This window comes from Excalfactoria chinensis, chromosome 1 (assembly GCF_039878825.1).
Source record: "Excalfactoria chinensis isolate bCotChi1 chromosome 1, bCotChi1.hap2, whole genome shotgun sequence".
Classification (NCBI taxonomy): domain Eukaryota; kingdom Metazoa; phylum Chordata; class Aves; order Galliformes; family Phasianidae; genus Excalfactoria; species Excalfactoria chinensis.
Genome location: NC_092825.1, coordinates 72026557 through 72051449, shown reverse-complemented (window position 1 = coordinate 72051449; position 24893 = coordinate 72026557). Strand labels below are relative to the sequence as shown.

Sequence of the window (24893 nt, the reverse complement as noted above, 5' to 3'; positions counted from 1 at the left end):
AACACTGCCTGATCTTTTCCCTGGCCTGATGAGCAGGAAGTACATGAAGGCATAATGGATATTCATGATATCAGTTCTCTTTGCTGACTGATAAGCTGATGAGATCTCTTTGAATACAATGGCCCTCCAGCTAATACAGAATGGGTATATGAGATTGGGCCTTCAGCATTTTGCAGAGTTGGTCCTCCCAGCCAGAGTGCATAATTTACAATTAAATACAAAGTTTACAAATGATTACTGTTTTTTTTTTGTTTTTTTTTTCTTTCATTTTTTTTTTTTTCCCAAGGAAATTAAACCCTATGAAGTCATTTCCTGCTTCTATTTTCAACAGGTTATACCTACCGCTGCAAAGACACTGGAGACCAAAAGCAGTGTGTCTGCTTCTTAGGAGTCTGAAACAGAGCTCATCTGCTGATAGAAGCAACATGCAAAACTGAAGAATGCTGTTTCTTGTCTTAATAGAAGATGCAGTTTTCCAGGCTCACTGTGGATATACACCGTAGCCATGGAAGTGGCAAGTTATTAGCTGTTCTGCTTTATTACACAGCAGATGTGAGCACTATGAGGCTTGCATATCAGCATGTAGCAACTCACTGATAAATCAAAGCCATATGAATCAAGAAATGTCCCATGCTGAAACCTACAGATTCCAAATTGTACAATGCAGCATTTAAATAGGAACATGGGAAAGAAACACTGTAGAGCCCCATGATTTTTTTATTTTTTTTTTTAACTTGCTGATGCCTTTGAAAACAACAGTAATCTCCTCTTCAGGTATCTTACATGCAGATTAAAATTATTTTTATGAAACCTACTACAAAGTGTCATAACTTGAGATAATCTCACCTTAAACAAACAAACAAACAAAAAAGAAATAAATTACATCTTGCTCATTCCTAAAAACACAGAAAATTTTTAAAAATAAAGTACAAATTAAAAAGTATTTCTGATCTAGATCCCAACACTGCTTTTCAGGAGCAGTACAATACTACTTTTGGCCAAAGTCGTGTTCTATCATCTATCCAATCTTATATTTCACATAGTTAAAAATACACCAATGGATATAATTTTGCCAAATTAAAAGGGAGTGATGCTTCATTTGTTAAAAAGTATATTAAGGGACATGAAGCAATTAGGATAATGAAAGGAAAATAGACTATCAGCTTTAACAGAGATTCATTCCTCAAAGTAAGAGATGTTTCATTAGAGCCAGTATCTCAGTCCAGTCCTGTGTTCATTGACTACTAACTAGAGTTGCACATAGGCTTAATCTGAACCCTTTTCTCTTTCACTGCTGTTAACAGGCTGCAGAATACTGCACAGGGCAAGACAGAATATACACTACCCTCCTTTTTTCTTGCTTAATCTAACCAGAAACTCAAAAATAAAAAAAAAATAAAAATAAAAATAAAAAAATCAGCAGCATCATCTCCAGGGGCATTGCTGAAGATTCAAGGTACATGAACACTAAACCATTATTTTTCTAATCCTAGCTGCAATGGGTGAAACAAATTCCTTAGCCTGCTCAAGCAGCAGCTGATGCAAAGATTCTGAAAGCAAAAATAATTCTGACAACAAAAACATCACTCATGTTCCTTGTTCTTCCACAAAGCATACAGAGACAGCCTTCTAAGACAGTCCACTGTTAGATACCAAAATGCCCTCAGGACTGCTATTTATTTTCCAATAAGCCTACAAAAATTTGTCTTCCAGTATCCTTCCACCCCCAATTTCATTACTTCACCTGGAATTCTAAGAAGATACAGAGATGGGAGTGAGTTCCACTCAAGTTTGCTGTTTCTCATTCACAGGCCAATTTACTATCAAAGCTGGACAGTCCAATAGCAAAGGCCTGAAGAGCACAGAGAGGATAATTATAGTCCAGAGTGAAAACATCTTCTGCTACACGACCGAACTGCATCACAATGTAGTCAGCTGGGGAGAAAAAAAAAAAAAAAATAAATCAGAGACCAACAATTTCAGGGGTAGGCAAAGAAAATAAACAAACAGAAGTTTGAAAGTGTCGGTCACTCCCAAATATACACAGTTAGTGTATCCATCATTTCTCACCAAACTGACTTTAAAATCTGTGGCTGTAGTGACTGTGGTATTCTAGAGATTACCCTCCTCCTAAGAACTAAGGTTCAAGCCACTATTTCATTGCATTGAAGGTATCATGTTAACTTGTTTCCCCTGCAAGATGCGTGCAGTTCCTCTTTCTCCTTTTCATGCAGCTATTGAGAGCAGCCTCTCTGCACTCACCCCAGAAAAAGTCAGGCCTTCTACAGTTTCCTTGACAGAAGTTCCAGTAATCCTGAGCTAACTTCCTTCACTCAGTCCCCTTCTCTGGGAAGAGTGCTCTATTCCTCCCAAACCTCATGAAATATACTGTTTTCCCTGTTTAAATGACACTCCTCCACTCTCCACCAAACTCTTACGGTCATTGTTGTGGACAATCTGGAAGTTCTTCACTGAGGCCTGAGTGACTCTCCCATGGAAATTCAAAACATAGGACTGAGTATCATCATTCCAGACTGGAGCCTTGTTGTGCAACTCAATGAGGTTCTCTAAATCTTTAGTTTGCCATTTTGACAGAAGACTCTCATTTTCCTATTCAGAAGAAAGAAACATTTTATCAGATTCAGAATGACTCTGCTATTGAGCACTGCCTCTCTCATATGTGCATTCTGTGACTTCAGTGTTGTTCCCTATTAAATGAAATGATGGCACTTAAATTCAGTCCTACTCAAAGTATCCTGCAAGTAACAAGAAAAATTCTTTCCAAGCACTCCTTTCTACCCAAACAAGAAAAAAGCAAGACAAAAGGTATGCAAGTGGACAGAAAAGACAGCAATTCACACATCACAGATGACTGCCATCCTGCTAGCAGGGACCTCCTTTTTGAGATTTATGTGGTTTCTGTGATCCAGTTCATTGGTAAACCAACTTCTATTTTCAATATTCCAAACTTTGAAATGAAAGAAAATAATGTAAAATTAACTACAAAGTGTTAATTGCACGTGCCCTGTGGTGTTTCAGCGTGAAGTCCAAAGGCTGAAGGAGATGTTATGTACAATGTAAGTACTTAACATTAACAAGTGTCACCCTATGTTTTCTAATAAGGGGTGCAACATATGAAAAACATGCAGAAAAATAAAAATTAAAAGATGCAAAAAGGAGGCAAAATAGTACATTAAGTTTGAGAAAAAATACAAGGAATTGAAAACAGTAGTGAAACACGAGACATGATTTTATTTTAAAAGCTATGCAACAAATAACATCCAAATTGAAATAATATAAGCTAAAACTCACAAGAAAAAGAATCCAAGAAGCTTAAGTTATTTAATGGGAAGGAGGTGATCAGAAAGCAATATTTTCTGGCTAACAAAACTACACTGGAACATTTTAATATTGTACACAGATAAAAAATAGATTATTCTAAAAAATTCTTTATTTTCCTTAATAAAACTTGTTCTGATTAAGGTGCAAAAAGAACCTAGACAAGTTCTAGAAGTGGGCCCAGATGAACTTCATAAAGTTCAAAACCTTGCACCTGCAATTCCTACTGTCAATACAAGCTGGGGGACAAAACGGTGGAGCAAAAAAGACTTGGGTATACTGGTGGATGCCAAGCTAGACATGAGCCAGCAACGTACCTCCACAGCTCAGAAAGCCAAATGCATCTTGTGCTGCACCCAAAGAAGCATGGTCAGCAGAGCAAGGGAAGTGATCCTGCCACTTTTCTCTGAGCTGGTGAGACCTCATCAGGAGTACTACATCCAGATCTGGAGTCTTTAGTACAGGAGAGACATGGGCCTGATGGAGTGTGTTCAGAGGAATAATACCTCCCCTATGAAGACAGGCTGAAAGCACTTGGGCTATTCAGCCTAGAGAAGGCTCTGGGGAGACCTGACAGCACCCTTTCAGTATCTAAAAGGAAGCCATAAGAAAGAATGGGACTGTTTAACAGGGTCTGTTATGACAGAATAAGGGGAAAATGTCTCAAACTAAAAGAGGGGAGATTTAGACTGGATATAAGGAAAAGTGAGGGTAGTGAAGCATTGGAACAGATAGCCCAAAGGAGGTAGACGCCCCAGCCATGCAGACATTGAAGGTCAGGCTGGGCCAGGCTCTGAGCAAGCTGATTGAGCTGTAGATGTCCCTGTTCATTACTGGGGAGATGGACTCTAGATGATCTTTAAGTGTCCCTTGGAACTCAAACAATTCTATGATAATACAATTCTAACAGCTTTATGTTTCAGTCTTGGCCACAGTCACTCTGCTTGCCTGCTAACAAAGTAGTAGGTATAAAAGAGAAAAAAACAATAAGTGTCTTTCATGAAAAGGGGCTGTACGTGCAACAAATCAGAGTAGCCATCTGCAATAACTATACCATAAAGAACAGTTAGGTTGCCCAAAAGATGAGTAAGAATACAAACAGGATTCAGAAACTTAGAAGTGAGGTAAAAGGCAAGAATAAATTAATCACCACTTTTGAGCAACACTGTTGCTGCCCCATAGAATCAGCCATGGCCAATACCAACCATTCTCTAGTAAGCATGACTGTCAATAACACCCACACCTCCACCAGAAAGTTTTAACACCTCTTCCTCCAGTCTGAATTATGACCAAACTCCATAACTCACATTTTGTGGCTGGACTGGAATTCGCTTATGATTCATATTCATTCCTGGAATGATTACAGACATTTTTCTGGGACCTTTGAATCCTAACACATTGGTTTCCTGAAATACAAGGAAAGACACTATTTTCAGGAATGGATATACTCCATCATGCAGAAGGAAAGACAGCAAAGCTGAACTTGAATCCACATTTATGTTGTTTTCAGAGATTTGCTGGCTATAACTGTGCTAGCTGGATATCACAAGTACGTTCCTGAAGAATGACTGGCAATTTTCTTCTCGTTCTGTTACTTGTGTTTAAGAGCAGACTTACTACTTTCTCTCATTCTTTTTTTTTTTCTTTTATAAATGATTAAGAATAGAACTAGGAGGCAAGGTAGTCATCATCCATTCAAGCTTCAATCTTAAAACAAACAGATTTTCCAGAGTACTGCATGATACTGCTCCGTGTAGAGTCAGTACAGAAAGCAAAAGAAAGAAGTCATTCTCGGTATTCTTAAACAACTTAGTTAATAACGTCAACCAAAATCCACTGGTCTAAAGCATTCTGTATCTATGTCAGTGACACTTTTATAAGACAGAATCTTTTGGAATCGCTGAATTAAGTGATACAGCTTCTCCTGATGTGCTAGTGCATTTTAACAGATGAAGAATAAAGGTCTTCTGAGTTGCAATTCCTGTTACTTCATTTTAAAAAATCTACGAACGCATATGAGAAGAAGAACACTGATTTTATTCACATATAAACTTCATAAACTTCACATATATGAAAAATATTGATATATGAAAAGCTGACTTTATATTATCTGCTGTACTCATTTTAAAACCATGCTCTGTACAGTTAGGTAGGGACATGAAAAATACTGTATACAAAGGAAATATCTGCTGAACAGGTTAGTACTGGAATTATGAAGACAATTTTTTTCCCCTAAGTATCACTTATGGGAAAATAGCCAAAAAAAAAAAAATTCAAATCATGCTTCAGGCTAATAACCTTTAAATTTGTTCTACTGTACCCATGATAAAAGACAAAAACTTCTACTTGACTGACTTGGATTTTGTGAAGTATCTCAAATTTTCCTTAAACCTCAGGACTGGAGTATAACAATTTTTGGTCAAGTAACAAGCTCATTAGAACATTAATTTGGGTCTCCCTCCCTCTTACATTAATGATTTAAAAAAATAAAAATAAAAATAAATCAAACTCATAAGAAACTGTATTTGAGGCTTTTACTCTTTAACTTATCTGGTGGAAATCAGTTCCGAAGTTTAGTGAGGGAGGCTGCAGGTAGCATCATTTTGTGAGCCCTGCCTCCTTAGTAATCAGACTGCAAACTAGAAGGGGGCAAAAGGGAAGAGGCACTACTTACATAATAAATAGCTGCAAGTTCTTGTCGAGTATGAGCCTTTTCCACTTGACCTTGTGCCTTGATTGGACTAACTCCATGGTCATAGACTGTAAATTTAGTTCCCATGAGGTTTGATCTAATTTCAGTTATAGAAAGACATACAAATAGACAGGTATCAGTAGAAAATTATTATCATCTTCCAAAAGCATGTACACGTGACAGAAAAGTCAGGCATCTCCAGTCACCTGAGTCTTTCTCTAGTGATCTCAGTAAGGAGTTTCAGTAAAGTGCCCCATGTAAAATTGGGTACATTACCTGTCCCAAAAAGCACTGAGCCAGAACTCCTCCAAATCATCATTATGAATGGTAACTGAGTAAAGACTGACAACCTAGTTGAATACAGTAAGCTAGGAGTGGTAAGTTAATTCTCTCTGAATAGAGAGCAAATTACTATATCCACAACTCCAACTAAACAAATATGTAAATTCCATCTATCCAACTGCAGAAAATGTACATTTTTCTGTAGTTTTTATCTAGTACTCTCACCTGAGTTTTCCAATGAAACTTTCCCCTTCCCGGGATAAATCAGTTGGGTCAACTGATATGACATAATTGGACGTTTTACTCTTTTTTCGTTTTCTACCTGCAAGAAGAAACATCTGGAAATACAAAACTTTTATCAAGACTGGAGTTTTGAAAGAATGCAGAGGCACTGCTATCCAGACTGTTACCTCCCAATTTCCCATATCCATTCTGATTTTTGTTCTGAACTGTTGTTATTGTCTCACTAATTTTGACCTCTCCCACAAGTACATAACCTGAAATCCTGCTCTTCCAACTACATTACTCAACAGCCTAGATGAAAGGCAATTTTTTTTTCCAGTTTTCCCCTCTTTTCACCTGGAACAGCTCAGTCTCCCTGCTTTTCTTTAACCCTGACATTTTAAAACTTTTAAATTTCATCTTTCTTAGTATTCTGGCTTCAAAACTTGCGAACACCTTCCTTAGTGCCTTGGCCAGATATAAGTTGCCCTCATCTGCATGCTGTTTCTCCTCAGCTTCAGGTTCCTTGCTGATTTATGCAGTGTTCTTCATTACAATAAAATATTATGTCTAAGAATACAACAGCCAAGACACTGTACACTGCTTCCAATACCTTTCTGTTGTTATCCTTTTCCAGATGCATGTAATAAGTAGGGAAGAGGCCCCGGTCCATTCCCTTCTTATCTCTAGTGATTCGACACTTGACTGTAATACCACGGGGTGCAGGGAGCAATGCAAATTCCTCCAAGTTCTCTACTTCTCCCAGATGTGCAACCGCCTGAGGGGATGGACTACAGGAAGCACCTATTTCCTATAGGAAGAACCATCATATTAGAAAACCAACATTGGACCAGTAGGGTCATGGGTATTCCCCACAAAAAGGAAGATCTGTTGAAACGGATGCCCCAAGAACGTATTTGAGAAATGGAAGTTGAATGAAAAAACATTTGTGTTTCTTTGAAGAAAGTGGATAGAAAATTTTTTACTCTAGCTCTCCCAGGGAAGGAGAGAAAATAAAGCCATTAACCAGAGCAAATTACTAGGAATGGGAAAACAGGTTGAGACACTGTAAACATTCTAAACAAAGTGCTGCTCTGCTTCTAGAATTTCAAACCCTGTGGTAAATAAGGCAGCATGACATGCTGGATGGATGCTGCAGTATGACAGCCTGTGTGTTCTCTGGCTGAAATGATCACTAGGCTTATGCTGGTTCAAAAAAGCAGCAGAAATGTAGTAAGATGACAGTGCTGGAGAAACCTTGGAATAACACATACATTAAGGATGCAAGCTACAGTCACCAAAGGAACTGGAATTCTAGCAGAAATCTGGTATCAGATATTAAAGTCATTTTTTCAGAGGAAGCTAGCCTGACATGGCATGGCATCAGTGCTAAGAGTGCAGCTGTGACATGGGGCTAGGACAGGCCCCATCATGCCCATCAGTGGGGCAGTGAGGAAGGCTCACTTGACCCAGAGTCCTGGGCCCTCAAAAAAGAGGGAGGGAGCCCACTGCCCACTGCTCTGAGTTGGGGGCTTCTCAGTCCTTTCCTTAAGAGAAGAGGAAAACATGGGCCAGCACCTCCCAAACTTCCATTTGTGGAATCTGAGTGAGTGGCACAGAACTGCATCAGGGAAGGATCAAGTCGGGTGTTCAGAAAACATTCTTCTCTGAAAGGGTGCTTGGTCATGGAACAGGCTTCCCAGGGTAGTGGTCAAGGTGCCAAGCTGCTACAGTTCAGTTCTGTCCAATGACCACTTGGACAATCAGATACAGGGTATGAACTTTGGGTGGTTCTGTGGGGAGCCACTGAATGGAATCTGTGATCCCTATAGGTCCTCTACAGCTCAAAATGTTGTGTGATTCTGTGAAACCTTGTAGACTGCAGAACCTGGAGTACTCCTTCATCTTGGACACTTGAAATTCCCTCATAGTGAATTTCCATGTCATTTCCAGCAGCTGTCAACCACACCTCATTTTTTTATTAGTAAATAAAAGCAAATATATTTCTTGTACTACTCACTGGCTAGTGTAGCACAGTATACACACAGCCTACACAGTATACACAAATACAATCAATTGGGTCAGATTAATATTAGCATGGACTTCTAGGATCAAGGATCCCTGAAGCCTTTTATCCTTTCTATTTACTCCTTGTTTTCTTACACTTGTTGTCCCCTGACTCAACTTGATCCTCTTCCCTTGTGTTCCTCTCTCTAAGCACCTCATAGTAAGCTTTGTACAATCCCAGAATTTTCCCTACTCCACTCCAACATTCTGTTCCCCCTTGCATCCCTACAATAAAACCCATAATAAAGGCAGCAAATCATCTTAATTTGTATGGCATTTCAGAGTTTCTCTGAATCATCTTGGCAGATTTTGAAGCAGAGACAACGGTCTAATCTTTCTTCTTTGCGCATCACAGGAGCACTGATTCAGAGTACTCCCCTGTTCACTGATTAGGTTACTTGAGTTAGGTTTCTCTACCCATCATTGTTCCTTTGATGACTACCAGGTCTTTCTATTTAATTAGATGCTCTTCTGTTAGATAATCTGACAATATTGTCCTTCCTCTGGCTTCAAAGATTAACAACAACTGGAAATACAGTATTTTAACACAGTGCTAAAGGGGTTAGCAGTAAAAAATCAATAATATGCCCAGTTCTCATCAGAAACTCATTACAAAACACCTACTGCAAAGGATTTCTCAGTGGTTGCAGAACTAGGCCTCTCAGATTCAGGATGTGGTGACTGAGATGCTGGTCTCTTACTTGATTCTTCTTCTTCTTCCATGTCCTCCTCATCAAAATTCAAACTGCCTGAAATTCCTGTCAGAACACAGAAATAAGCAGATAACCTCTCTTTTAGAAAGTGTCATGAGTTTATGGCATTGCTAATTTACATATAACCTTTGTGTAACTATTATTAATACTTCTTTCAAATTGCTGATTTTCTTCTTGTGTTGTATCACTTTCTAAGCTTTGTAATTCTGATTATATTATACATATAATATTGATAGCAGTAGAAACATCTTACAGCTGTCAGTTTTTGACTGATAAAACTTTCATTAATACGTAGTTCAGCAAGCAATGTATTATATAATGAACGTGCTATCACTGAATTAAATTTTGCTTATTTTTATATGCAAAAAACCAACAACCTCTCCGTAGTTAAAGAGCAAAAAAGGCAACCCAACTCTATATTGGTAGGTGAGACCTACCCTGTAGGTTGGACTCTGTACAGTTTACATTCTTCACAGAATCACAGGGGTTGGAAGGAACCTCCAGAGATCACCAAGTCCAACCCCCTTCCAAAGCAGGTTCCCTACACCAAGTCACACAGGTAGTTGGCCAGGTGAGTCTCGAGTATCTCCAGAGAAGGAGACTCCACAACCCCCCTGGGCAGCCTGTTCCAGTGCTCCGTCATCCTCACTGTAAAGCAGTTCTTGCACACATTTGTGTAGAACTTCCTGTGCTCCAGTTTCTGGCTGTTTCCCCTTGTTCTGTCTCCACACACTGATGAAAAGTCTGGACTCGCCACTTTGCTCCCCCACACACCTCAGATATTTATAAACCTGGATCAGGTCCCCTCTCAGTCTTCTTTCCTCAAGGCTAAACAGTCCCTGTTCACTTAGCCTTTCTTCACAGAGGAGATGCTCCAGGCACTTCACCATCATTGTGGCACTCTGCTGTACTCTTTCCAAGAGATCCCTGTCTTTTTTGTACTGGGGAGCCCAGAACTGGACACGGTACTCCAGATGAGGCCTTACCAGGGCAGAGTAGAAGAGGAGGATCACCTCCCTCCACCTGCTGGTCACGCTCTTTTTAATGCATCCCAGGATGCCATTGGCCTTTTCGGCCAGTAGGGCACGCTGTTGGCTCATGGCCAACCTATTGTACACCATGACACCCAGGTTCCTCCCTGCAGAGCTCCTCTGCAGCAAGTCATCCTCCAGCCTGTGTGCATGCAATTATTCCTCCTTAGATGCAAGACTCTACACTTGCTTTTGTTAAACCTCATCCGGTTTCTTACTGCCCAGCTCTCCAGCCTGTCCAGGTCTCTCTGAATGGCAGCACAGCCTTCAGGTGTGTCAGCCAATCCTCCCAACTTCATATCATCATCAAACTTGCTGAGGGTGGCCACTATCCCCTCATCAAGGTCACTGATGAAGATGTTGAAATGTTCTTCATTATTTCCTCTTAGTGTTATTGAAATGCATTATGATAAATCTTTAGTTATAGCCTCTCCTATTATATATAATCAGTACATCAGCAGCAATAATTAATTGAGTCTCAAATACTACTATTGATCTGATTGTCCCAAGATATATTTAATCTTAATCACAGCTATATAGAGGTGATGTGGACAAATAACATATTTGTATGTATCACTGTTTGGTGTTTCTACGTGGAGTTTCATTGTTTGGTTCTGTGATTCTGTTCTTTAATTTTGCTACAGAATGGAAAAATACATAATGCACTATAGAAAATTAACAAGCTTAGCCTGCTATAACCAAATTATTTTCTGTGAATCAATTTTACAACAGCGTTTTAATACAGGGAGCATTGCTAGAAATTCTTTGTCTCAGATAAAACAGGAAATCATCTTAAAAATGTCTGCAAACTTCTCAAAGCATGCTTAGAAAGAGGAAAGCTGTTAACCCTAATACTCCAGTCAGTTTCATCATCCACAGTTTACATTTTACCTTCACTAATTTCTGCTGAAGTTTCTGGATATTCACTCCTGCTTCTTTCCCTAAATATTCTGTGATATCACTATTTATACATAAACAGCTGTCAGATGTGACAACTGAATAAAACTATTCCTCCACACAGTCGAATTTATGAAGAACACTGGAAACATTCTGGGACACAGACTCCTAATAAAACAAGCTGCTTACTGTATTAAATTCTACTAAGTATTTTGTTTAGGCTGCATGCAACAAAATGCCTTCCTATAGTACTGACAGCCATATAAGTCACTCGGTAACAGAGATGAACACTCCCCTGAGAAAGTACTCTATGGGATACACCCTCTGTCTCAGGAAGAACATCTCTTATTAGTCTTCTCAACAGTTAAATTATAACATTAGTGGTTTTAGAGGGTTCTACTATTGTAAAAATAACTTAAGTATCATATCCAGATATATCTGGAATTAAAACACCCTGAATTTTAGCAAAACATGAAATGCAGAGTTTTGTCACTACCTTATTTGGAAAGGCCAGATAATTACGCAGCACATTTGCATCCAGTTAATAACAAAAGAAACAGCAAATTTCCATTTCTGTATTCTGTACTACCTACTAGTTCTGCATGTAAGAGGAAAGCCCTATAAACACTTGCTTTGTTATACCTTAATTTTCTAATTAATTTAATGCTATAGGAAAAGAAAAAGAAAAATAAAACTATAAACAGAGGAGTCCTGAAAAGCGTGTCTGCCTACTATCAACACTTACCTCTTTTCTGTAAGATTTCTTGCAGATCTGCATTGCCTAATGTTTCTGTTAGAGTGCGTCCATTGTTTTTCTCATCTGCATTCACTGCTGTTATGGAAGACCCAACAGAGAAAGTTTGGAGTTTGGTTCCTAAATCTTGCACTTCCGATTTCAAGAAAGAATCTGGTCCATCAATGCCTACGAGCCAAAATGAAACATAACATAAAAGTTTCATTTTTACAGATATATTCTTGCTTAAGTACTCTGTACGGGAACTGTTGAATCAAGGCCTGAACCTCTGATTGATCACCTGAGGTGAGCACAGAGTCAGACACAGGAGCACAGGTGAAGGCAATTCACTTGTGCAATTGGAAGGGGTGGAGCCTGGCTCCACCTTTCCTAGACCCCATTTAAGGGCTGACTGCCACTCTCTCTGGAGATTGCTCCTTGTGGAGTTTTCTTGTGAGTACTTTTCATTTATCTCTGATTATCTCTTTCAGTGTGATAGTCTTACCAGCCTAACTTCTCTATAGTCTATACAACTCATTGATCATACACACTCCTTTAAAGTATTGACATATTCTTAATGAATATGTGTGCCCCCGGTGGTGCAGTGTATGAGGTGCTGCTTGCAACACCGGAGGCCCGGGGTTCAAATCCCCCCTGTGGCACAAGTGGTAGAAATGCTGCTCTGCTACACAGAAAGGCTCAAATCCCGGGAGTTGGACTCGATGATCTCTAAGGTCCCTTCCAACTTGCACGATACTGTGATACTGTGATACTGTGAATTAAACATTTGTCAAGCTAAGTCTTACTGTGATACAGACCTCTGATTACTTTGAATACTACATACATCAGTTTCCCCTTTCATAAATATGGTGATTGCTTTTATGTTTTGTTTTTCCCAATGGCTAGAGCAATTAAGATGTGTGGTATTTGTTGTGCAAGTTGTTATGTGTTACTTTATTTATGGACAACTATTTTCCTCCTGCTCCAAACTTCAAACTTTTTGTTTACAAGGAATGACATTAAATGAGTGTCCTACAGTAAACATCACAAATCAATTTGTTAAGAATATTCAAAGGTACAGGATAAACACATAGTAAATTTGATGCCTTCCACAGTTCCAGAAGAAATGACATTTCCAGGTTTAAATATATAGCACAGCATGTGCTGCACTTTGCAATTGGTAAAGATCTGGAACAAAATGTGAGATGCTCTGAATGTGCAACCCCCTATTTTATTATATTGATAAATGGCATCAAAGGTAAGTGCTGGTGTTATGGCAGTAGAGAATTAACCTTCCCACTAATATTCCATTGTCATGGCACATGTTGCCGTGTGACAGCCTGACAAAATGGTATCTATCAAGGAACTGCATGTGAAAAGCAATGGTGTGGAATTGAATTTCTCCACATGGAAAAATAATACCAGTTGACATTCAGTCTCCATAAACAGTCCGGAAATGTTGATGAACAGTGGATGCTAGCACAGCGAGGCAACAGGTGGTGAATTTCAGCAGTGGTGACAGCAACAGTAGATTACCTCCACTGGTGCAAATGTTTATTTTATTATTTTTACAAATATAGAATTCAGGCTCTTGCTCATTGTAGGTAAAAATGCATAGCTAATGGGAATGAGTATGCTGAAAAATAATGTTTTGTAGCTTAGAATTCACTCTATCAAATAGCACTAATGGTGCTTCTTCTATTTGTTGTAGCTTCCATGGAAATAAATAGGAGGCATTACTTTCATGCAACATACATATTATAAATGTGTTTGTGTAGTACACAGTTCTGCTTTGATTTTGTTTGTTTATTTTTTTACTGTTTTTCATCTTGAAACTGCACTGCTTTTTCTAGTTGGACTTCTGACATGATTTATATGTATTAAAAAAGCTTTAGAACTGTGGAAGCTAGTGAAGTAGTTAGATTCCTCTTTTCTTTCCTGCAATTTTGGTAATAGTGAAGTTTCCTAACTATATTTTTTATTCTTCTCAAGTTTTTTTTTATCAGATTTCCCCCATTTAATTTTAAATACATAAATGCTATCATCCACATCAGCACTTTCCTCACCATCCTAAGATAGTGAAAGAATCCTAACAGTGGCACTACACCATTCCATACTAGTATGCACCTCAAAGCCTATTTGCTATCACTTTCTTGATAGGCTTGATCTTAGCTCTCACAAACTACTTCCTGACATTTCTGCTACAATGTAGGGGTTTAATTGTTACTCTTTTCTTCCATTCTATGACATACAAGTCCTTAAAGCTCTCAGTAATGCATTTTTCATTCTCAACAAAATGGCTGCCATTTTACTATAATGTCTTCAGACCACTGAGGGGAGGCTTTGGCTCCCTAATATCGTGTCATGTTTGTGCCTTTCTGGACCCCTATAACTTGCTTGTCATGCTTCTGTTGTCTTTCAGAAGGCCACAGGAAAAAAATAAAAAAATAGAAGAGATAAAAAACAGACAATCTAATCTGGTATTCACAAGCCTTCTGTTTTGATTATTTATTTTACGACTTAGTCATATCCAATCTTGAAAGAGAGCATACGGTGATACTGTGAAAAACAGTAAAGGCTGTCAACACAGGACTATCTTCTTTTCTTTATCCTACTGCTTCAGGAAGTTCTCTTACTCTGGATTTGCAACTCCCCACCAATACGTAAGTTAGTAACTAATTTCTACAGTTCTTTCTAACCTAACAAAAGGGAAAGATTACTCAAAAGCAGATGAAGATTCTCCACTGTTCCAAAATTGAAGACGAGATTTTTTGCTTGTTTTATACACTTCAATATTTCTGTCATATAATACTGTAGTTCTACAGCTGTACATAAGGTTTGTGATCAGTCTTGTTTATGGCTTGACAACTGTCACAGCAACACAGGTAACCATCTAAGACATAAAATGCATGCAGTGGCATGCTGGGAGAACACTGCTAAAATCAGGTACTTACCATGTAATACAACATCACTATGGAATGTGGTAGGAGTTTCTACTAAAGGAGTCTGTTCCTCACACCCTTTGGGCTTCAGCCTGTGCAGCCTTGCCTCGGGATTTGGCTGTACCATCAAGGGATCAAGACGTTTCTTCTTCTGCTTTTTCTCTAGAAGAGCTCTCTGTGAAATAAAAGAAAAAGCATAAAATAAGATAACCACAACACTTGCCAGAGAGCCAGCACCTCAGCCACTGATGACAATTTCCAATCAACCTAAATAAAGCGCTCCTGTTACTCTCACAGAAATCCTAGACACAGATGTTAGAGTGTCTGGAGTGAGACACTGCTTTTGGTTCTCCTCTGATGGGGGATCTATCCTGATACCATCAACACATAATTTTTAATTCCTTTTCTCCAGACAAAATTGTAGTAACCCTTAATATAAACAGCTACATTCAGTAGTCACTTAGAATCCATTGTGAAACATTTTCTAAAGTATATGTTATAGCACGTAACATCTACTGCAAACTTATTACTCCATTCACCATACTTAAGCTGACAGAGCAAACCAATCAGCTCACAAGAACCCTCCACTCCTTCCAATGTGGTTACAATTGAACTACTAAACATTTCACCAGCTTGGACAACTTCCCATGCATGCAGAGAATGTTTTTTTTGTTTTTGTTTTGTTTTTTTTCTTTTGTTGTTTGTACAATCAAATTAGTGTACCAGTTCTAAACATCCTTCATCAGGGCTCACTCTGCCACTGCAGTTATAAATGCTGCCATGATGCAGTAAAAGCAGTCCAAGACTTGCAAAGGACATGGCCTTAGTGATAAAGGCTACAATCTCACAAGAGGATACAACTCAGATGAGACAGCTCACAAAAAGCAATCTTAAGAGATAGAGGAATAAAAGAAACACAAATCAGTCATTAAAGTGAGACTCATTTTGTAATACAAAAACTGATCTTACAAAATATATGTATTTAATTCAGAAATGAAAGAAATTCAAGTGTTAGTGTTAAAAACAAAACATTATTTTTCCATCATACATACACATGTGATGTTCATTATTCCTATTACATGTAAGTAGAAAGATCTTCTAAACTTAAAGCAAATACAGGCACTGCATCATTTTAAAGACACTGCATCATTTTAAAGACAGCCATGCTTAAATCTTAAAAATATAGATGATGCATGATATAAGATGTGCAGACCACTTGCCACAGATGCAAATTATTCATAACAGCTTCTTTGGTACCTGAAAAAAAAAAAAAAAAAAAAAAAAACTGAAAGAAAAAAAAAAAAACTGAAAGCTTTTTTGAGGACAAAAATAAACTTGCTTCACCAAATTCTTCTTAGTCTTCAAGGACCATCAGATAAACAGCACCAATAACTCAATTTACTTGAGACACGAATTATTTGCAAATTCTTTCCTCTCCTGTTACAATTCTTCCATCTCATTGGATTTTTTGTTTCCTGTTAGGCTTTTTATCTCTGCTTACAACAGTTTCACAGGCAAACTCTCCTTGAAAAGTTCTACCACAATTCAGTTCTTGGTCTTTTCTTTATGCTTTTCAAGTACTTTTCTCCAAAATACTTCAATAAGCAAAAACTCAGATGATTACACTTTGAAAACTAGACTTCAGCACAGCTATTATTACTTACTGCAGAATTATTTGCAAGGATTGTCCTGAACAGCAAAAAATACAAAGAACTGTATAGAGATTATTAGATCAGTCTAGAGGAAGGTAAGGTAAATTAAAATTCTTTCAAAACACTCAGTAATATTTTTTCTCTAGTAGTCAGATCATCCAGAAGAAGTCTTTAATATATATACATTCGGATAAATCAATGCAAAGTGAAAAAGTTCTGCTATATTGTCTAAATCTTTAATAGGTGACATAAAAGGAGAATGGAAAACACAAATATATTTTAAAAAAAAAAAAAAATTGAGAAAAAAATGTTACTGAGGCTTTTGTACCTAGCAAATGGACAGGTGAAGAATAAGCACATCATAAAAACAGTAAGAAAGTACATAGCTACAGTTAGAACTGGAACTTGAAACTGGGATCAGTATAGTACATAATAATTTTTGAAGTTACTTTACTGAATATTCTACAAGATTAGATTTTTTTAAGGCATATTAAGACATATACTTCATTGCTAGTGAATATGACAAACTTTTTCACAAGAACTTAAAGATAACCAAAGTGATGAAACTTGACAGTGATTAGGTTTCTCTCTAAAGCTTTGTTTATTAAAAAGAAAATTTACAAGCTCAGGAGTGGGATGGTTGGTTGCAACTCTTTCTCTTTACACAAGGTGGCACAGTAGTCTTACCATCAGCGCAGCATGTCCTTCGACTTGTTCCACTAAGGTCAAGTTTAAAAAAAACACGCTTCCATCTACTAACCAAATTTTTTCTCCAGCCCTGTGTCACAGTAAAATTTCATACAGAATTACAAAAAGTCACATGACACAAGAACATTTAACTCATTAAATAAATAACAGGTGTCACGGTTTTGTAATTTTTTCTGTTGGTATTCAACATCATAACATCATGTGGAGCAAAGAAGAACTACACATCCCAGAGGACCTCACGGCAGAGAGGGAATACTTGACACTGGCTTTCTCTCTCTTACTGCCTCAAAGCGGGTGTGGGTGTGCTTCCAAGCCATGGTGCCTCCAATTTCAAAATAGGCTTCTCAGTCTTCAGAAACCTCTCTCTCTCTCTCTCTTATTTCACTTGATCTATTAGCTTCAATTTCAATTATATTGTATTATATTGTGTTATCTTGCATTCTGACATCATAGTAAAATAAGTTTTCGTCCTTAGATTGTTGCCACTGCTCTATTTGTTTCCTTGAGCCCAGTTCCTTCCATCTCCCTACCTCTTTCCCTTTTCCCTTCCCATTTTGTCGGGTCTGGGGGACCCACGGGCCTACTGCCCCCCCTGTCACAGACACAGATTGATCTAGATAACTCTGTGACAACAGGTACCAAGTACCATGATTCATTCGGGATTTTGCAAACTCCACGTATTGAATAGACCATAGAAAAGCATAACGAAAAATAATAAAAAAACTTCCACTCCAGTTCTAGTGAGTTTCCAACAAGCTACCTAAGAAGTCAGATGCATCAGATGAATACACCATAGCAGACTAGTCCAGTATTCTTCCTACTACTGTAATGAACAAGAAGATGGTACACAACAAGGCTTCAATCACTCTTCTTGAAGGTACAATATACTATTTATTACTTGATGTAGTCTACCTTAGTAGACCACAAGGCATGGATTTCTGAGGCTCCTTTTCTTTCAGCTCCTCTTTAGTTCACAATAAGACAGCAGGGACAAATGCTAGTGATTATGGCATTAATAAAACTTCAGTGTCAAGACTAATATCATAGCAAATACATTCAGAAATGAGCCTTCAGTCTTTACCTTCTCCATCCACAGAGAGATAGCAGCAGTACAGGTTGAGCTACAGGTACCTCAAAAGATATGTTCTATTGCCGAGGAACTAAGCACTGCCTGAGAAGCCATCCACACTCTTCTCAAGGAAGTACAATAGGCAAAAGCTTTGGGGCAGACAGATATGATCCACAGATTATAAACAATACTTAACTGCTGCTGGACCTTATTCTCACCAACAAGGAAGGACTCATTAAGGAAGTAAAAGTCGGGGGTAACTTGGGTTGTAGCGACCATGAGATGGTGGAGTTCGAGATCCTGAGCGGAGGAAACAAAACAAAAAGTAGGATTGCTACCTGGACTTCAGGAGAGCCAACTTTGATCTCCTCCGGGACTTACTTGGGGCCATCCCGTGGCCAGGGTGCTAGAAGGCAAGGGGGCCTGTGAGAGCTGGCTAGCATTCAAACGGCTCCTCTTCCAGGCTCAGGATCGGTGCGTCCCTGTAACTAAGAAGTCAGGAAAAGGTGCCAGGAGACCTGCGTGGATGAGTAAGGAACTCATGTGCAAGCTCCGCAGAAAGAAGAAAGTACACGATATGTGGAAAAAGGGTCTGGCCACTTGGGAACAATATAAGAATGTAGTCAGGGACTGCCGAGATGCGACCAGGAAGGCTAAAGCCCACCTGGAGCTGAATCTAGCTAAGGAGATAAAGGATAATAAAAAAGGGTTTTTTAAGTATGTTAACAGCAAAAGGAAGGCTAGGGAGAATGTGGGCCCCATACTAAGTGAGGGGGTGTTCTGGTAACGGGGGATGCTGACAAGGCGGAAATACTGAACGCCTTCTTTGCCTCTGTCTTTAGTGAAAGGGCTCTCCCCCAGGAATCCCAGTCCCCGGTGGTTGATGAGAGAATCTGGGGAATGGGAGATTTCCCTTTAGTCAGGGAAGAGGTGGTCCGTGAGTGCTTAGGAAACATTAATGTCCATAAATCCATGGGACCTGATGGGGTGCACCCGCGGGTGCTGAGAGAGCTGGCGGAGGTTATTGCTAAGCCGCTCTCTGTAATTTTTCAGAGGTCTTGGAGAACTGGGGAGGTGCCTGAAGACTGGAGGATGGCCAATGTCACCCCAGTCTTCAAAAAGGGCAAGAAGGATGACCCGGGTAATTATAGGCCAGTCAGCCTCACCACTGTCCCAGGGAAGGTGATGGAACAGCTTGTGCTGGATGCCATCTCCAGACAACTGGGAGAAAAGGAGGTTATCAGGAGTACTCAGCATGGGTTCACCAAGGGGAGGTCGTGCTCGACCAACCTGGTGGCCTTTTATGAAGACGTCACTAGCTGGGTGGACGGGGGGAGAGCAGTAGATGTAGTCTACCTTGATTTCAGTAAGGCTTTTGATACGGTCCCCCATGACATCCTTATAACAAAGCTGAGGAAGTATGGGATAGATGAGTGGACGGTGAAGTGGATCGAGAATTGGCTGACTGGCAGAGTGCAGAGGGTTGTCGTTGGCGGTGCAGTGTCTGGCTGGAGGCCTGTGACTAGTGGTGTCCCCCAGGGGTCTGTGCTGGGTCCAGTCTTGTTTAACATCTTCATCAACGACCTTGATGAGGGGATAGTGGCCACCCTCAGCAAGTTTGCTGATGACACGAAACTGGGAGGATTGGCTGACACACCTGAAGGCTGTGCTGCCATTCAGAGAGACCTGGACAGGCTGGAGAGCTGGGCAGTAAGAAACTGGATGAGGTTTAACACAAGCAAGTGTAGAGTCTTGCATCTAGGTAGAAATAATTGCATACACCAGTACAGGTTGGGGGAAGACCTGCTGGAGAGGAGCTCTGCTGAGAGGGACCTGGGCGTCCTGGTGGACGACAGGTTGGCCATGAGCCAGCAGTGTGCCCTTGTAGCCAAAAAGGCCAATGGCATTCTGGGGTGCATTAAAAAGAGCGTAGCCAGCAGGTCAAGGGAGGTGATCCTCCCCCTCTACTCTGCCCTGGTGAGGCCTCATCTGGAATACTGTGTCCAGTTCTGGGCTCCCCAGTACAAAAAAGACAGGGATCTCTTGGAAAGAGTCCAGCGGAGGGCCACAAAGATGGTGAAGGGCCTGGACCATCTCCCCTATGAGGAGAGACTTAGGGAACTGGGTCTGTTTAGCCTTGAGAAAAGAAGGCTGAGAGGGGACTTGATCCAGGTTTATAAATACCTGAGGTGTGGGAGCTATAGTGGCGAGGCTGGTCTCTTTTCAGTAGTGCGTGGGGACAGGACTAGGGGCAATGGGCTGAAACTCCAGCATAGGAAGTTCCGCACGAATGTGCGCAAGAACTTCTTTACAGTGAGGTTGACGGAGCACTGGAACAGGCTGCCCAGGGAGGTGGTGGAGTCTCCTTCTCTGGAGATATTCAAGACCCGCCTGGACGCCTACCTGTGCGACGTGGTGTAGGGAGCCTGCTTTGGCAGGGGGGTTGGACTCGATGATCTCTAGAGGTCCCTTCCAACCCCTATAATTCTGTGATTCTGTGATTCTGTGAAATTATAGGGTTCGAAATCCATCGTAAAGATGGATGGAGAGACACATGCCTGTTACCTTAATCAGGTAACCTTAAGAGTCACGTCCCTCAGTAATGTGCTTTTGACGGCCCCTGGCCAAGTTACACACTGGTCCTTACACCAATATGGTGAGTGGTAAAATGGCGTTTATTAGATTGTGTGAGTCCCCTATATAGGTTTCCTATTTCATTTACACCTCTTATACATATGCATGACCTCTTCTACATATACATGACTCCATCTACATATGCATGACCGAGCAGGGGAGGGCCTGTCTCCGTACATCTCAAGTGACCATCCAAGTCTAATACAACACATGCCCTTGATACATCAAAGGCTTACTCTAGATTCTCCATGTGGTCAAAGATGCTGAACACAATCCTGTTGTATTTCACAAAACATTCTGTAATGTTTATCTTAGTTCCTCTAAATGTTTAGGAGAAATTTCTTAAGCATGGTATCTGCTACAAACAGTAATGAGGCCATTATGTCTGACTGTGATCTGCTATTGACCTTTATTGTTTCACAAAGCATGGTGCTACTTGTGTAAAAGATAAAAGCAGACTGTCATGGTTTTGCAATGTTGTAATTTTGCTATCAGTATTCCACATCATAACATCATGTTAAGCATAGATAATTTTGACGAATCTGCTGCTCACAAAAGAAGACTGAATGTCCCAGGGAACACCACGGTCAGTCATATGACACAGACTCTATATAATCTCACTTCGGTGCTGAACTCACTCTCTTGGACCTTGTCAGCCAGGGGGAGAGCCGTGTGGGAGCGTTCCAGCCATTTCGCCTAGAGTTACAGTAGGCCTCTCGGTTTCAGGACTCACTCTCTCTTATTTTACTTGATTCGTTAGCCTTAATTCCAATTATATTGTATTATATTTTGTTATTCTGTATTCCGATATAGTATTTAGTAAATAAGCGTGCCTCCTTAGATCGTTGCCGCTGTATTTATTTCCTTTTCCCTGTTTTTTTTCCTTCTGGACCAGCGGCCTGCGGGCCGACTGCCCCCCTGTCATGGGTGCAGGCAGATTTTAGGGTAACCCACGACAGTAATTTTGGTGGAGAATGCAGGCAAGTTGCCGTTTTTTTTTTTTCTGCTGTTTTTTTTTCTGCTGTTCTTTTAGCTTCTTACAGAGCTGCAGAGTTTTTACAGAGTTTTTTCTCATTAAGGAGCTATCTAAGTTTACGTTTCTGCACCTGGGAGCTTGACCTTGAAAGTCCGGGCGGACCGCCAATACCCTGGAATATTTTATAAACTTTGAAATCCAGGCAGACTGCCAACACTCCGGGATATTTTGTAAACCTTAAGCTCTATTTTGTAAACTTGAGCTCTACTTTTTTTTCCCCCCGCTGTTGAAGAAAATAGATAAATAAATAAAAATGTGGCCTCTAATTAAATTATTTTACAAAGGATTGCATGCTATTGGTTCTTCCTTTGTAATGATCCAAACCTATTGGGCCATAATTAAGCTCGCCACTTTTATCTATGGGGCCATAGGCATATACAATCGATTGAAAACATTTTTAGAAATGCTTACTTGGTACCTGCATACAGCTCCAGAAGGAGCAACTAATATTACAGAAATGGTGGTTTTCGAGCATGCTCCTCGTTCCTTTTTTGAATCTTTTATGCAGTTTTTGAAAGCCCAGTTGACCACACTGTCAATTGAGTTTCTCGTGTCAATCTCCCTGAACCTGCTGTTGATTATTTTGCTTATCGGTTTCTGGATTTATTACATTCTGAGGAAATCTTCCCCAGAACCAGAGAATACTGAATGGCAGGGAGTTTGGAGTGGTTTTGGAGAGATTTTTAAGGGAAAGACATCTTCAGTGTCATGGATCTTTACTCCTGAACACTTGAAGAATCCCGAAAGTTTGATTGCATATTTGAGACAGGAATGTTGTGGCTCAGGCAGATCTCAGGAGGCACAAATGATTTTGGGCCTGGCTAATGCTTATCGGGACTTATTCAATACCATTCCAGAGAGGGAAGAAGTTTTGGAAACTGAGAGAGAGAGTCTCAGAGCTGAAAAGGCAGAGAGGGAAAAAACTTGGGAAGCTGAGAAAGAGAGTCTAAGGGCTGAGAAAAAGAGTCTCAGGGAGACAGTACGAAAGGAGCGAGAGAGTTTCCAGGCCAAGCAGAAGAGCCTCTGGGCTGAGAAGGAGAGTCTCCTAGCTGAGAGAAATGACCTCCTACGACAACAAGAGGCACTCTGGTGTGAGAATGAGGGTCTCAGAGTCAGGGGAAGAAATCTCTTACATCAAAGAGACACATACTGGTATGAGGGAGAGGCTCTCCGAAATGAGAAAGGCTCCCTGCAATCCAAACTCGACACTCTCCAATCTGAGCGAGACACCCTCCAGTCTGAGCATGACACTCTCCAGTCCGAACATGACGCCCTCCAGTCTGAGCGAGACACCCTCCAGTCCGAGCGTGACACTCTCCAGTCCAAACTTGACACTCTCCAGTCTGAGCGCGACACTCTCCAGTCCAAACTCGACACTCTCCAGTCCAAACTCGACACTCTCCAGTCTGAGCGCGACGCCCTCCAGCCCGAATGCGACACTTTCCCGTCCGAGTACAACACCCTCCGGTTCGAGCACAACGCCCTCCAGTTCGAACACAACGCCCTCCAGTCTGAGCGTAATACTCTCCGATCCGAGCAAGACGCCCTCTGGTCTGAGTATGACGCCCTCCAGTCTGAGCACAACGCCCTCCATTCCAAGTGTAACGCTCTTCAATCTGAGCAAGACGCCCTCCAGTCTGAGCACAACACCCTCCAGTTCGAGCGTAACACCCTCTGATCTGAGAGAGACACCCTCCGGTTCGAGCGCGACAAACTCTGGACTGAGTATGGTACCATCCTGTTTGATCGTAACTCCCTCCGGAATGACATAAGTGCCCTCCAGTCCATGTATGATACCCTCCAGTCCAAGAGGGACATCCTCGAATCTGAACTGAACGCCCTCAGAGACGGACTCCAAGCTAAATTGGAGGGCATTAAAATCAGCCAATCTGATCAACCACAGGGGGCACCAGATTCAATGTTGGTTGCCCCTGTAAGAGGACAAAAAACGAAACGAGTTTCAACTCAGTTAGAAGAACCAAAGGAGGTAGAAGAGCAGAGGGTGATAGAAGAGCAGGAGGAGGCAGAAGAGCAGAGGAAGGAGTTAGAAAAGAGAAAAGAAAGGGAGGGTGAACTGGAGGAAATAGAGGAAATAGGAGAGGAGGAGCCAAAAACTAGATTTTCTTTGCAAGAATTTTTTGGCCCCAAAACTTCAAATGGGGGGGCCTCATCAACACAGTTGCCGCCATCAACACCAAGGACTCCTGGAAGAGCAAAAGGTGAGGAAAAAATCACAACTCTTACTGATCGATCTTTAAAACTGAGTGAAATTCGGGATCTAAGAAAGGACTATACACGCCAGCCAAAAGAATCTAGAGCCGCCTGGTTACTTCGATGTTGGGACAATGGGGCCAACAGTGTGTGGCTTGATGGCAATGAAGCTCGCCAACTGGGTAGCATTTCCAGGGACTCACGTGTGGATAGAGGTATTGGCACATGCCAAGATGAGTCCTACACCCTCTGGAAGAGGATGCTGTTAGCAGTAAAAGAAAGATTTCCCATTAAACAGGACTTGACACCTGAGGAAAGAAAATGGACTGATATAGAGACTGGTATTCGACATTTGAGAGAACGTGCTGTGGTGGAAATGCTATACAGCCCTGACTTCAATTATGATGACCCGCACCAATTACATGATCCCGAAACAGTCCATGTTTCACGACTCATGTGGCGTGCATTTACAAGGACTGCACCAAGACAGCATGCCAGTACACTTGCAATATTATATGGCAAAGGGCTAAGGGAACCCCTTGTGAATAAACTGATTGATAAAATTCATGGAATTGAGTTATTTATAAATACTATAGAAGTTTGCATCTCGGCTGTAATTAAAAGGTTAGATAAAGTGGAAAACACAATTAAAGGGTTAGATAAAG

The 24893-nt window shown here is 40.5% G+C and overlaps 2 protein-coding genes across 3 annotated transcripts in view; both read right to left on the bottom strand.

Annotated features, from left to right (window-relative positions):
* Positions 1 to 1805, bottom strand: part of TEAD4 (TEA domain transcription factor 4) — a 78688-nt gene extending 76883 nt beyond the window's left edge. For both annotated transcript variants that reach the window (XM_072328886.1, XM_072328894.1), the window contains exon 1: positions 1745 to 1805. In XM_072328886.1, coding sequence (XP_072184987.1) covers positions 1745 to 1805 — 61 coding nt within the window. The remainder of the gene's footprint in view (positions 1 to 1744) is intronic.
* The window catches only part of TULP3 (TUB like protein 3), a 36699-nt gene continuing 13600 nt past the window's right edge, over positions 1795 to 24893 (bottom strand). The window contains exons 3-11 of the mRNA XM_072328873.1: positions 14931 to 15093; positions 11989 to 12165; positions 9227 to 9360; positions 7149 to 7346; positions 6539 to 6651; positions 6014 to 6128; positions 4647 to 4745; positions 2439 to 2610; positions 1795 to 1935 (exon numbers count right to left, since the gene is read on the bottom strand). Of these exons, the coding sequence (XP_072184974.1) occupies positions 1802 to 1935; positions 2439 to 2610; positions 4647 to 4745; positions 6014 to 6128; positions 6539 to 6651; positions 7149 to 7346; positions 9227 to 9360; positions 11989 to 12165; positions 14931 to 15093 (1305 nt within the window). The 3' untranslated portion in view covers positions 1795 to 1801. The remainder of the gene's footprint in view (positions 1936 to 2438; positions 2611 to 4646; positions 4746 to 6013; positions 6129 to 6538; positions 6652 to 7148; positions 7347 to 9226; positions 9361 to 11988; positions 12166 to 14930; positions 15094 to 24893) is intronic.